General features: G+C 37.9%; 2 protein-coding genes across 2 annotated transcripts; one reads left to right on the plus strand and one right to left on the minus strand.

Moving 5' to 3' along the window:
* On the plus strand, positions 1-2,213 carry cdkn2aipnl (CDKN2A interacting protein N-terminal like). Its single transcript, XM_063894793.1, has 3 exons — positions 1-256; positions 1,627-1,732; positions 1,826-2,213. The coding sequence occupies exons 1-3, from the start codon at positions 45-47 to the stop codon at positions 1,832-1,834; spliced, it is 327 nt and encodes a 108-aa protein (XP_063750863.1). The 5' UTR covers positions 1-44; the 3' UTR covers positions 1,835-2,213.
* Positions 2,214-2,640: 427 nt separating this feature from the next.
* ube2b (ubiquitin-conjugating enzyme E2B (RAD6 homolog)) lies at positions 2,641-12,305 on the minus strand. The gene is made up of 6 exons (XM_063894792.1): positions 12,116-12,305; positions 8,565-8,645; positions 7,412-7,437; positions 6,341-6,430; positions 5,626-5,714; positions 2,641-4,367 (listed from the first exon to the last, which is right to left on the minus strand). Exons 1-6 carry the CDS (start codon positions 12,157-12,159, stop codon positions 4,239-4,241), a joined length of 459 nt encoding a protein of 152 aa, XP_063750862.1. The 5' UTR covers positions 12,160-12,305; the 3' UTR covers positions 2,641-4,238.
* Positions 12,306-14,185: the final 1,880 nt, after the last annotated feature.

Raw genomic sequence — 14,185 nt, forward strand, 5'->3', positions numbered from 1 at the left:
CAAACCGGAAGCTGCATTTGTTGACCTGCCTGAGAAGAAGCAAGATGGCTAACCTGGACGTGGAGGAGTTTATCCAACAGAATAGAGCTGTGGCTGATGAGGTGGAAACGTACCGTGGTTACTGGGAGAGTGACAAACACTGGCAGCCGAGGAGGGAGTTCATCCTTCGGAACATCAACGACTTCGAGGAGCCGCACATGGACCAGCTGCTCGCGCTTTCCATGGTGTGGGCCAACAACGTCTTCATGGGCTGTCGGTGCGTAAACACAACGTGCTCCACTGATGGATTTGTTTTTGTGAATTGCATTTAAAAAAATAACCTTACATGTAATCTGTTAGTTTTTCACAAGAAACGATTCTCCTAGTTTAACTTGAAACTTGGTTAAATAACCATTATATTGAGGATGCAACATTACATACACATGGCAGTCAAAACAAACAGAAGCCCAGAGGCTGCAGGTTCAACCACCGTGGACCGTTACCTATAAGTACGGTGTCTGCAGAAGGACATTAGCGACTATTGCGATAACAGAGGATACTAAATACATAATCCATTTTTAAAAAGCCTTATAGTGCTGAATCATTCCTTTGTCCCTTATGGATATTTAGTAGTTCCTTTGGACAAAACTGCACTACAAATAGCTACTGTCTTACATTGTGAAAATATTGCAGAACTCCTCTCTAGAGAAACAGTAACTTTGTGGGCGATACTAGTTAAAGATCTGTGTTATAATGGTGCCATTTACCTAATTTTCCTCCCCTGGATAGACACATTATTCAGATTGTCGGTCATGTCTTTATGTTGTGATTTCGTTACCCCAACTGGTGCAAAACAAAATACAGCTTTACTGTTCAGGATGTTTTACTTCTGTTTTCTCTACAAGTAGACCAAATTGTCTGCGCATTTGATAATCAATACTCACCTTTATGTGGATGAGCGTTTTTGGATTCAAAATCTTCTTCTTCCTCTGATTTCTGATGGGCTCACTGCTGCCTCCTGTGTCCGGAAGAGGACACCAAATAAATCATTTTTAATGTTGTTGGCAAAACTGGTGTTGAACTTTCCTGTCACTGTCCCAGACCGTAGTCGAGGAGAACAGGGGAAGACTCTCTGTAGTCTTCCAGGGTCGAGGTTCAATAACCCACTTTGCAAAATAAGGCAGGGAGGCTAGCTTTTCTTGGGAGGCCGTGGCATTTTTTTCAGGTTCTTAACTTACAGGAAAAACACTTCATGGACATACTTTTTCTGCTGCTTCCTCTGTTATCTTCTCCAACACCACCAACCCACGCTCGCTCACCCCTTCCTCTACCATGCCCACCCACACATGTACGCGCCACACCCCTCTCTCTATTTTAAAGGGACAGCAATCTGACTGCATGACCCTTATATCATAACACTGGCATCATGTTTTCACCTTGTCTATAGCTAGAGGACAATTTTCTTCAGTCAGTAGAAGTTTAAATTTGTTATGCCACTAAGGATTTTCATTAGATCTAATGAATATTGCAGTTTGATTAAGGTCTTCCTATGCCATCATTTTCCACGGTTATAGCCAGACTGATGCAATGAATCTACAACAATGCAGTGATATCAATTAACGTAAAATGTTTCTTCCATAATGACAGGTATAGCACGGAGCTCTTGGAGAAAGTGAGGGAAATGGCTGAAGGCATCGTGGTAGAGGATGCACCAGTCTTCAAGACAAGAGATGAGATTATGAAGAAGCAACAGGTAAAACTTTGGACACACACACACACACACACACACATACATATGTTGACATCGAAAATCTTATTTCCTTTCTTCCTCTTTCCTCCATCACAGGGTCGATGACCGGCTCGCCTGATCCCTTCTGGTGTGGGAACAAACCTGAAAACTTGACGGATCTCAGATGTTGTTTGAAACAGCCTTTGAACTTTTAAAAATATGTTTGAACGATCTACACTTTTTAATACTGATGAGTGTTAGCATTTAAAACATTTTTTAAATCAAAAGTAGGACTATTGTGTTCCTCAGCATCCATTGTTGAGGGAGAGATTTTTTGCAGTGTGGGAGCTTCGCTGCTCATCCATTTCAACTCAACATTCTCACAGTGTTTTGTAATTTTTTTGAAGCAAACTCGTTTTTAGTATGTTTTTATACATAGATATGAAAGATGAATCTTGTCCTAATGTCCCTGTCTTAACCACAATAAATGTGTTTTTTTGACTCATAGGATTGTATTTTTTTTTTAAATCACACATTATAGTTATTCTGTTGGGTCTTTGTATATGAACAAACTCATCTGGTAAAAACATTTATTTTTCTTCACCTTAAAACTCTTTTTTGCTGGTAAACATTGTCAAAATTGGTGCTAAAAATACCAGCATATTTATCTCATTGTTAGTAATTATTGTTTTAAGTGTTATGACCAGAGGAAGAGGTGTTCAATTTAGGGTTGTAATAATATCTCAGAGCTAAAAAGAATATTGACATTTCCTGTACTTAAACCTTTATAGCTTGGCCCATCATAGAACATAGCGATAGTACTTCAAAATACTATAGAAAAACAAAATATGGAGGAAAATAAGTGCATAGTGTTTCTGTTGGAGATTGTTAAATGAATCAGGAAAACACAAAATCATAAACCTCTCTTCTCAAACTCTGAAAAATGTGTTTTATTATGTTTATACAGCATGTTATAAGTATACATGTTTTGATTAATTCACAAAATCTTTATAACATATCCCTTCTCATTAAGTGAAATATTTTTTTCTAGCCACAATATGACTTTATACTGTCAGAAAAGAGAAACTGTTTTATGATAGCTGTCTTCTGTGGGTGTTTTAGCTGGACTTGGGCAGGGTTAAGTCTTGACTTCATACTCAAGTGGTGTTTTTATTGGGTATCGCATACAAATACAAAAAAAACAGGACAAATGCAGGCATGAATACAACTTGAGCCTTTGGGAGAACAGTTGATGTCACATGGTTAAAACGGGATATAAACTGCGTAGTCTAGCTCACTGGTTAATTTATATGTCAGCTGTGTCATTTTAACAGAAGCATGACTGACATGTCCCAGGCAACAAAGCATTTAAAAGTAATTTTGGGGTTTGAAACTGGAAAATACAGGCATTTACATTTCCCCAGTAATGGTGTACTATAGAAGATAAGCATAGTAAAACAGATATTGTAAAAGTAAATGATATTCTTTTTACCAACTTACTGCTGATGCTACTCGCCTGTAATCACAGCCTGCTACCACTGTCACTCAAGCCCCGTTAGGCATGAATGCACCATAATAAAAATGATATAGCACCACCATTCAAGTAAATCTTTAGGTACAAGCGCCTTTGAGCTCAAAGGACCCTCTGCCCTACATACTATGATAACATTTCACAATGAAAGACACTTGTGGGAAGACTGACTCGTAGAAAATTCAATGTTGATTACAACAAATACATGATTTGCTTTAAACTGACTCTGTTCTCCACTTTGGCATCCACAGTCCAAGTTTAACTGTGCAATCTTTGTGTTAATATTAACTTTCTCCTTCTCTAACACACTCTTCTACACCAGAGCAAAAATGATTTAAATAAAAGCTTCATCTGTGCCAGGGAGAGTTGGCGCTGCTGCAGCCTGTGACGTCTGAGGCCCATGCCTTTGGTGTCTCTTAAAATAACAGAGATATGCTGCGGATAGATCTCTATAAGGCTGCAACTGCGGCTGACTTGGAGAATAACAATGATAGTGACTCTTAAAGCCGTTTGTAGGCTTGTTATTCTTGATTATATATTCTTAAATTATGCAGATTTGGTCATCAACCTGCCCTTCCCAAAAAGCCAAATTGTGTGCACACCAGCAGACATCACAAAAAAGGGGGAAAAACAATCTGTAAAACTCAAAACATTGGCAGCATCAATCAATCCAAACAACAAAGATATATTACAAATTCTGTTAGCAATAACTTAATTCACATCATGCAATAAAAAAAAAAGTAAAATTCAGGACAAGAAAGACAAATATAACATTAATTTCCCCGCCCTTGTTTTCCTAAAATGTATTGGCAAGCAAGTTTATGTCCATTCTGGTTTGGTTGTTCTCTGGATGTTGTTTTCCTATTTTTTTTTTAAGGGTGGCACTTGAGTTCTTCTGATATAGTTGCTGTTTTTTCTTGATGAAGTGAAAATGAAGGAGTACGGAGGTGTTGAAGAGATGGTAGCGGGGAGGGGGATGGAGAAGAGAGTGAGAGAAGCTCAGACGTCCACCCAGCTCTGCTCCACGATGGCCGTCACCCTCTTCTCGTACTCCCTCTTGTTTTCCTGATAGAGCTGTGCGGCCTGGCTGTTGGCCGGGCTGTTGGGGTTTGGCTCGTCCAGCAACGACTGCGGAAACAGTGAGAAAGTTAGGAAAATATCTGAATCGGTTTTGCAGGGTTGGGGGTTACCTCAAAAAATGTATCCAATAAAATGACTAGTTACCTGTAAAGAAATGTAATCAGTGACCTAATCAGAGTATCAAAACATATAAGTAATGTAACCTGATGAATATATAATGCCATGCAAACAAATTAAAGAGAAAATAAATCAATGATGTTTTCTACTTAAGTGTATTATGCAAGACAGCAGAGTAATATGACCTTAGAAAAGAAGAAGCCAAGATATTTAGGATCAACAGGATTTATTTATCGGAAAACCTCCCTTTCATTAAGCATAGTCAGGCAGTAGCCTATAAACCAACAATGAAACCATGAGCACATACTACGGTTGAGAAAGCTGAAATAAAGTCTGAAATAAATAAAGCTCTTTTTAGCTAGTTTAAAAGAAATTGTATCCTGATTAAGTAATCCCATTACATGTAATCCGTTACTCCCTGGGCCAGAGCATTTGTTATCTCAGCTTTAAATAAGCAGGATTCTTTGAATCAATAAAGGGTGGAATATTGGTAATGGTTTTACTTTCTTTGTAACTGTAAATGGATTATGTAACTTCCAGTGAAATAATAATATTCCTATCTGAAATGAATACATGAAAATGCAAAAATGTTTTTATTGGAAACCGTTTGTTCAGTAATTCACATCATATTTACATTCTAAAACTCTACGGTGAATTGTTGGAAAATACCTCTATATTGTATCAACAGGAGAATTTGAGTTGGATCACATTACTAGGACTGTGACATTTAATTTTTAAAACCAAAAATTAAATGCTGCGCAGCTTTGTTTTCATGCCTTTGTCTTGTGTGTCTACGCTACAAATTGTTCTGCTTCATTACATATTTTTTGGGGTTAACTCTTTCTAAAAAAACAACATTTGCGTAGCAGTCCAAGAACGGTTCATTGTTCTCCGGTTTGACACACCAAAAAGAGAAGCATGCATTGACAAGTTACATTCCCATAAAAAGTGCATTGAATTAAAACAGACTAATTGAATCCAATGAATCACATATTTCAAGTTGAGGATTTAAACAAATATAAGAGATAATTAGAGTTTTCATAGAAGCGGAAATAAATGAAAAACTTTTGGTATAGCCCTACAAATAACAGACAATATGTCATATATCAATGCATTCATAGATGGCAAACACTGAAGCAATTTCAGTGCAAAGATAAACATTTTATGTAAAGGCAGTCAAACAACCAACCTGGATGGAGGTGAGTATGGACGACACATCGTATGTGGGGCTCCAGCGGTTCTGAAGGATGTCTAAACATATACTGCCATCTGCATAAACTGGGAAACCAGAGAGAAAACACAGACCCACATCAATGCACCGGTTATTATCTCTTGCCTGTAATAATACTTCCTCTTAATGCATGTATTGCCTATTGAAGGCACAACACAGAGGCCCACTCCTTGTAAGTGAATATTTGGCAAACATGCATTAATAATCTACTTCAACTGGAATTTACTGTCAGCCTCACTGACTAAACGTACTAAAGGGATTTCAAAAATGGACCGGGAAAGGAGATGAATGGCCGGAAACTGTTACAATGACAAGGAATTTGAGCTTTGATATAATGGGAGCACAAACTGTGGAAACATGTTTGTAATATTTCATAGTCAAAAAAAGGCTAAAGTTTATTTTATATCCAAACTGCTTCACAGATAACAGGTACAAATCCCAAGAAACTAGTATGAAAGTAAAACTGCACAAAAACAATTACAAATAAGTTTGACATTAAAGACAATTAATGAATCAATGGCATTTAGGAGAGGCCTGTATTCCCATCTAGAAATCCATGATTAAAGAGTGTGTGGTTGTGTGTGTGTGTGTGTGTGTGTGTGTGTGTGTGTGTGTGTGTGTGTGTGTGTGTGTGTGTGTGTGTGTGTGTGTGTGTGTGTGTGTAACCTCTTACCATTAGGGTGAAACATTCTGGAGACAAACCGGACTGTGGGAGGCTTGTTTGGGTACTCTTCTGAAAACTCTATCAGCAGCTTAAACGTTCCTGCAGAGAGACAGAGGGGGGAGGAGGGGGAGGGTGAGAGGCACAGCGGACGACAGTGTGAGAGAGAGAGAGGGAGAGTAGCTTTTTGAGGAGAATAGAAATGGAGGTGGTCAGACAAAGTGAAGAGAAACAATTCCGTTACTGAAAAATAAAGCTGGCTCGACTGGCAGGAGAAGCTAATCCTTCACGGAGGCAGAGGTGTCGACTCCGCAGGTTAAGAGGGGAATAAAAGGAGCGAGAAGTCTCACAAGAGGAAACTATAAACCATGAGTCAGCGCTTCTCACGCCTGACCTAAGTCATAATTACAGGCTGAAAAGTGTGTGTATGGGGGAAAAGTGTGTGTATATGTGCATTAATGTGTGTGTGTTTTACACAGCAGAGCTGCAAATGTGTTACCAAATGAACTAACTAAACACTCTCACTGGGACATCTATTTATATAAAAATAAAAGCATATTTACAGATGGTTACAGATCAGGGTTAACAATTGGAAATATAAAGAAATCTGTCTTGACTTATTTCAATTTTGTGTAAAGTTGAGAGACACGTTTTAGCTCCTTGAATTCTTGAAATGAATTAAAGATTACGAGGTCATAGAGTAGAACTGTAGCTTTAATGTGATGGTGTTAAACAAACAGATTGAACTAGGCCTTTCATTTAAATCATTTAAAAACCCTTTCAGATTATTTACTTAAAAACTACCTTGGATTATGCCCCTATGGATGATATTCAACCTCTAAAGAACTTCTCTTAAATATCTATTCAGAGGTGTGCTAATGTTTCTGAGAGTGCGATTCTGTGATTGATGGCTCTTGGAGTGTAACCCAGCGTAGCTCACACTGGCCAAAAGACTGTAATAGATGGATTAAAGAATGCACACCCAATATAAAACCAGTGCAGGAAGTTCAATCAAATCTAGAGCTTCTGATAAATGAGAGCCTGCTCTAAATGGACAAAAATGAAACAAAATGGAGAACTTACCGTCTTCAAACGGTGTCCCCACAGGCCTGCAGAAGCCAAAGAGAGAGAAATTAAATTATTTGAAGTTATAAATATCTCCAATGCTCCCAATAAGGCCGGTAGGATCCAGCAAGGACTCGTTCTGCAGACGCCAGAGCCTTTATTTACTCACTTTCACACAGCCTGTGTAAAGGGGGCAAATTAAAACAGCTGCCCCACCGCTGACTTTGGATCAGGTGAGGAACTATTAACAGGTTCTATTTTAAACCCACGCTCCCAGCTCTTGTTGGTCTTGATGCACCTTGTTGCTGCTTGTCAAGTTCTCAATTATCTTCAGTTATTGCTTTGTGATTTGCTGCGGCTCTTGATGTTTTATTGAGTTTCATATGACTCATGTTTCTTTTGTAAAACTCAGAAAAGTCATTAAAAAAAAATCATGCATCTTCAGCTTTTTATTTTAGTCCTTTAAAGTTCACATAAAATTCTGCACTGAGCAATGATGGACTCCTCCCTAAGGTTTAATATTTAAATGTCCTGCTACATTATAATACTTCTACTCTGCTGCATGTATATAAGGGTTACGTAGCTTCAGATTAAAAATAGTTATTCATGTATTTTATGAAAGATAAAACTTTATTGATCCCTCAGTAAAATGAATAAGCTACCCTGCAGTAAATATAGTATTTAAAATAAGCTCTGCATTTAACAGTGATTCATTAATGTATTAATTATTCATTAACATTAATAATTATAATCCAATAATATAATATACATTAATTTATACGAGGACTTACTTTACTAATCCTGTTGTACTTTTAATTGCAACACAGTATATCTACAATGTTGTATTATAAAATATTTAGGATCAATAAAGTATATCTAATCTAAATCCAATTTCAGTACATCATCCCAGAAATAAACGAAATCTGACAAGGAGTCACCATTTGGGTTTTAATGTAATTAATGCTTCTTCATACCCTTTTTTGACTCCCCCTGAGTCACTACATGCTGTCTTTACTGACTGTTCTGTGCTACATCAGGGCTGTCATCAGCAATATTCTTATTTTACAAGCAGGAGAAGGCAGAGGGGTGGTGGAGTTTGAGGACTGTGCATCACAATCACAGCAGCACAGTAAAGACAGCAGGGCGGAGCAGGATTTACAGCATGACTCACCCAAAAATAACTGCGTTCCAAAGCATGATGTTGTTCTCTGATGGTGCTCCACTCACACCGGTGGGAGGATCTTCTTGAAGTCTGGGTAAGACGGAAAAAGACACAGGGAAACGAACAGCGAGATAGAGACATTATTAGAGAGACAGCAAAAAAGAAAAAAGACAACAAGGAAGGGAAAGGGAAAAGGTGGCAAACAGAAGTTAAGAGTGAGAAATAGATTGAATAAAATGAGGATGGAAACAGAGGGGGAAACAATAAATAGGGGGGAAATGGAAGGAGGGAAGGAAGTGGAAAAATAAGTATGGAGAGAGCGTGAGGATATTAATTAACACCATGACTGCAGAATCATTTCCAGTCAAAACACGACCTGCTGTACCAACATGAGTTCAGGAGACAGCCAGGATCAACTGCACTTTGCCCATCCTGCCATCAGTTAATATAATCTGAATCATAAACAAATCATCTGAAGCCAAACTGTATCATGACTCCAGCTTAAAAGCCCAAACAGCTTCCAGTTAACCTCCACATGAAGTGACCTCTGGGAAACATTGTCCTGATCACACTTTCTGCACCAACAACTGTGGAATAAACCAACCCTGAGGGGCACCCTGATGTTTGTTTTGTTTCCCCTCCATCGCACGCAGATGTTAATGAAACTCTGATGACGGATGTGGAGTTCATAAAGCTGTGTGTCTGTTTAAACAATCTGCTGCAGAGGAGTGGAGCGATTTTACATTCCCAGCAGCAGCAACACTGTGTGTTTGGAATAAATCAAAGCGGGGTGGTTAGCAGGAGCAAGGACAGAGATTTTAAAAATCCAAACTTAAATAATGTAAAAATAAAGAGAGATGGTGAATAAATCATATATCATTCATATTTTTTCCATAAATACATTAAGAATTAAGTCAATTAAGAAAATAGTGAAAATTGTCAGAACCAAAGATGAACTCTTCAAGTTATTTACAGTCCATAACATTAATATCAAACCGAGACAAGCAGCAAATTATGACATCTGAGAACTTGAAACGTGCAAATATTTGGACTTCAATGGCTATAATGCTTAAACAATGATCAAAAGATTATTTTCTGGCTACAGAAAAGGTTAAAGGTTCCTTTCATTGTGTGGTCATTTTGGACCATGACATTTGTTTTTGCCTTGAGGCGACAATATTTTTGAAATGTTAAGGCCTGAGTGAAGAATATTTGGATAAAAACTACAAAAAATGAGCTGCAGCTCCGTAAAGAAAAACAGCCGTAAGCTATTTGATTGACAAGTGATCTCAGTGTGGTGCATAAACACCATGGCAACAACTGCCTAGCAACAAAGACATCAACAAAATAAAAAAGGTCTGCATTTTAAATTAAGTTTCCGACACTAGCCTCTCTGGTTTGTTAAGCTATTGATCAGTGAAGGCTGTAACACAACTGTGTATCTATAAAGGCAGCAAGTACACATCAGTTCTCGTCACTCAGGAGTTATTATTGTGCTAAATTAAAATATGTTGCTACAGATCACCAAGGCATGAAATCCAAGAGTAGGATATTTAGATCTACAATCCTACTCCTTGTATAAAAGCTGGTTTAATAAGAGCTTACAGTTATAAACAAGGTAGGCTGAGTTGTGTGGATGTAGATCCATGTCCATGTCCCTCGCTGCAGACAGACCCACGGCAATTAACCTCATTTACTGTAATCTGCCTGAGCCGTCTACAGGAGGGGTGCTAAACAAGAATTCACTACTAAATACACACAGAGTTACTTCAGGGGATTACTGAGCAGTCTCCAGATAGCAGATTAGGGGGAAGCAGTGGACAGTGTGTTTACTTTCTAAAAAACAAGGAGGAATCTATTAGCTCAGTAATAGATTGGTAAGGAAGTAAAAGCAGGATGTATGTGTTTTTCATGCTGCATGACTTTTCAGTAAGAAACTTTGGAACACATCTATGGTAAACAGAAACTCAGTTGTACAGATCTGTAGATAAATCAACTTGACTTGGACCCAATTCTAATAGTCCAAGCTGATGTCCTTACATCTCTTGCTTTGTCAGCCAGAGGCTGGAAACTGCAATTTTCTATCATCTTAGCATGACCTAAACATATTTGTGCAATAGTTATATTTTTCTGACAAACAACTGGTCAATAAAAAGACCAATTGTTACAGCTCTAAAGCTGAATCCTCAATAAAATACTCTGTAAAGCAAAGGGGTTCAAAAGAAGAAGTAAGAAGCACAATGTATGCAAGTGTAAGTTGGTTGTTGTTTGTTTCACAATGTCAAGTGCTTCATAAAAATCATTTGGATAGGAAATGAAAGTGATTCTTTACTGTATGTTGTTTTAAAGCAACAGTTCAACTGTTGAAATGCAATTCACATCCGAGGTAGTGAACCAGAACATCACACTGTAGTGTTGTTTTCAAAAGTATGTCCTAGCTCAGTTTTAAGACACGTATTGTGCAAAGATTTTGACTTACAGATCAAACAGGGGATGTTAGGCAATATCACACAAGGCTGAGTTCAATAAGCCAGTCTTGACGGCTGCAGGAATGTGCTATTGTGTTTTCTTTGCCTCTATGCTGTACAGTTTACCACCTGGGGACTGAGACAGCAGCAGAGTAGAGTTACAGGGACACCTTATCCGCCCTGATTCAACGGCTGTTCTTAGTAGAACAGCTTAAGATCTTTTTTCCACTGACAGGTGTTTGAATAACACACACACACACACACACACACACACACACACACACACACACACACACACACACACACACACAGTACTGTAGGATGCCATATGGAGCAAGGCAACAGATTGGGGATGGCAGGTATTACAAGCGGACTCATGCCAGGTGTGATTCTCCCAGGACACCAAAGTCATTCTTGTCTTCACAGTGACAGTTCAACAAAATACACAAGGGAATATTGAAACTGTTTAAATATTCCAACAATAAAAAGAACCAAGATGAGGAGGCTTGCACTTATCAAGCCATCCTAAATATTAAGATGCAGCACACACCCAGTTGTTCAACACCTGTGAGCCACGTTGCTGCCAGGGGGTATTGAACCCATAATGCTGTCTTGGAGGTGGAATTTAGCTACCTTTATAGCAGCAGCATTTAAACCCACAGCATGCAGACTGCACGGTGTAATAGAGATGAATCATGTCACATTTAGGGATATTTAAGACAAGACAACGGGTTTGTTGAATCCCTTGTTGGCCATATTGCAGCCACATCAGCTAACCAAAGTTGTACCTACACCAGGAAACAAACCAGGCAGGGAAACATGCAAAGACTAATTCCCTTAATAGAAAACACTGCATAAACCCTACGTGCCAGCGACAAATGTAATTGTAAAAGCACACGCATTCCTTTGTCAACCCTACACATGCCATCTGCAAAGACAAACATACACAATAACACGTTTATTTCCCAGTCAAGCTTTATAAACAGTATTTTCTTTGCACCAGCAGCTAAAGCTAAGCTAACGAGGCTAGCTTCATCGGCTAACGATGCTAGCTACACACACAAACAGAAGAGATGACTGCCAAAACGGTACCTTTTAAAATCCCTCATAAGCCGTCTCCTTGCCGGGGTGGACATTGTTCAAAATGTATCTTTTAAAAAATTACGCAGGACCATAAACTGAATACTACCCGATACCAAGTCCGGTGTTTCTTCCGCTTGTTACCCTTTTCTTCTTCTCCCAAAACAACTGGCTAGCGAGCTGTTTCTGGTGACGTCACGGTTGCTTACAGTTCTTTATACGTGCACGGCTGATAGCAGAAGTACAGCCCCTTGTTATCAAGAGAAAACACACTTTAGAGACATTTAAAAGTGGTGCTTACATGTTCTATGAACTAGAACAATCGGAACATTGGGGTGGTTGTTTTTAATAACACATGATTTTACAAAGAAATGGACCAACATGCAGGTTTGGAGGTAGAAGAAGTATTCAATACTACAGTGTAAAATAACTCAGTTACAAGTTAAAGTAACTGACGTTCAAAAAGTGCTTAATTAAAAGTACAAAAGTATTCAAGTGCACTTTATGAAGTAAAAGTACTTGTTATGCAGAATGGCCCATTTAAGCACCATATATTTTAGATTGCTTTATTATAATTATTCATGCTTTAATGTATTTATCATTTCAGTGTTGTACTAGGTTAAGGTGGGGTTTATTTGAATTACTGTACTTTAATTAGTAACTTAAGAGATGTTTTAAAACAAGGCGTTTCTCAGAGAAAAGTCTGTTCTAAAAGACACAACCTGTTATCCACCTAATACAATACCCCTGCCTTGACTTCTGAAAGGCTGACAGGTGAAACATTCTAATGAATGTGCTTAATTCTAATAATCTACTCATTAGTAAGTGGTTTACCTTAAATCTGCATAATCCATCAGTAGCTAATGCACTGTTCTTGCATGATTCTGCGGTAAAGTGATTAATATCAAGCCAGTAAAAATATGTACTGACTTTTAAAGTAAGTTTGTTGCTGTTATTATGTTTAACCTTTGAGAAAGGTGATTTGACTTTTGACATCGCTCAACCTGACTGCAGTCATTCCAAATAGTGTGATACTAAGCTTTACCAACATTAAGGAGATAACAAATGCTCTCAGGATTCATAAAATGATGATGTAGATATGAGGTTTGACAGAAATTGTTTCTTTGATCTTAACATAATTGATCAATTCCAGGGTATTACTTGCTGCTTTTCTTTGCTTTATTTCTTTGTGATAATAAACGTAATATCTTTTTAGTTTTCAGCTTGACCACACTTTTTATTGGTTCATTTGGATCTCTCCGGCTTAGCTTGTATTGTTGCAGGAATTGACCAAGACCATATTCAAATGGCAGAGCTCATTGTAAACACCAGTCCCACTGCTGGGCCTCGGTGTGATCCCATTTAAAGCTCCAGCAAATATAACTGTCTACATAATCTAGTTTATCCATTCTCTCAACAAGTTTCCTGAGCGAGTCAGTTCTATCAATAGACTCGCGGCCATCTTAGCATTTCACTACAGAGAGAATGTAGGTCACGCAAAGACAATTGGGCGTTAGTCTTTTCTGGTTCTCCCAAATGCCAGGAATGGAAAGCATGCTCTTTATGCAATGCAAAAAAACACTTACATGATGTGTTGCAGTCTGTCCTCTAGGGTGGAGGAAACTGTTTTGTTTTTTCATCAGCTGTGAAATGATGATTCAATATTTACTCACTGAGGTTGATTAGGACAAAGAAAGTCAAGGATTGGGTTTTGATCAACAGTTTTCAACTAAATGCAGTGATTTAACAACAAATACTTATAAATAATATTATTTGCCAGCTTAAGTGATAAGCTTGGTTTTCACTGAATGATAGCGCAGACACTTTGAAGGTCTCCTTGATTATCATATGATTAATGTTCAGTTAAGAATGTGCAAAAACTAGAATGTTAATTCACAGTTATAGAGTTAGTTAAAGAAGTAATTAATGTTAAATTACAGATATAGAGTTAATTATAGAATCAATGAATGTTAAATTACAGTTTTATAATGTTGAAATAAAATTCCAGAATGTTAAATTGTAGTTCCAGGGTGTTGAATTACAATTCTAGAATGTTAATTTATGATTGTAGTTTGTTCAATT

This window comes from Eleginops maclovinus, chromosome 11, assembly GCF_036324505.1.
Source record: "Eleginops maclovinus isolate JMC-PN-2008 ecotype Puerto Natales chromosome 11, JC_Emac_rtc_rv5, whole genome shotgun sequence".
In the NCBI taxonomy this organism is placed as follows: Eukaryota; Metazoa; Chordata; class Actinopteri; order Perciformes; family Eleginopidae; genus Eleginops; species Eleginops maclovinus.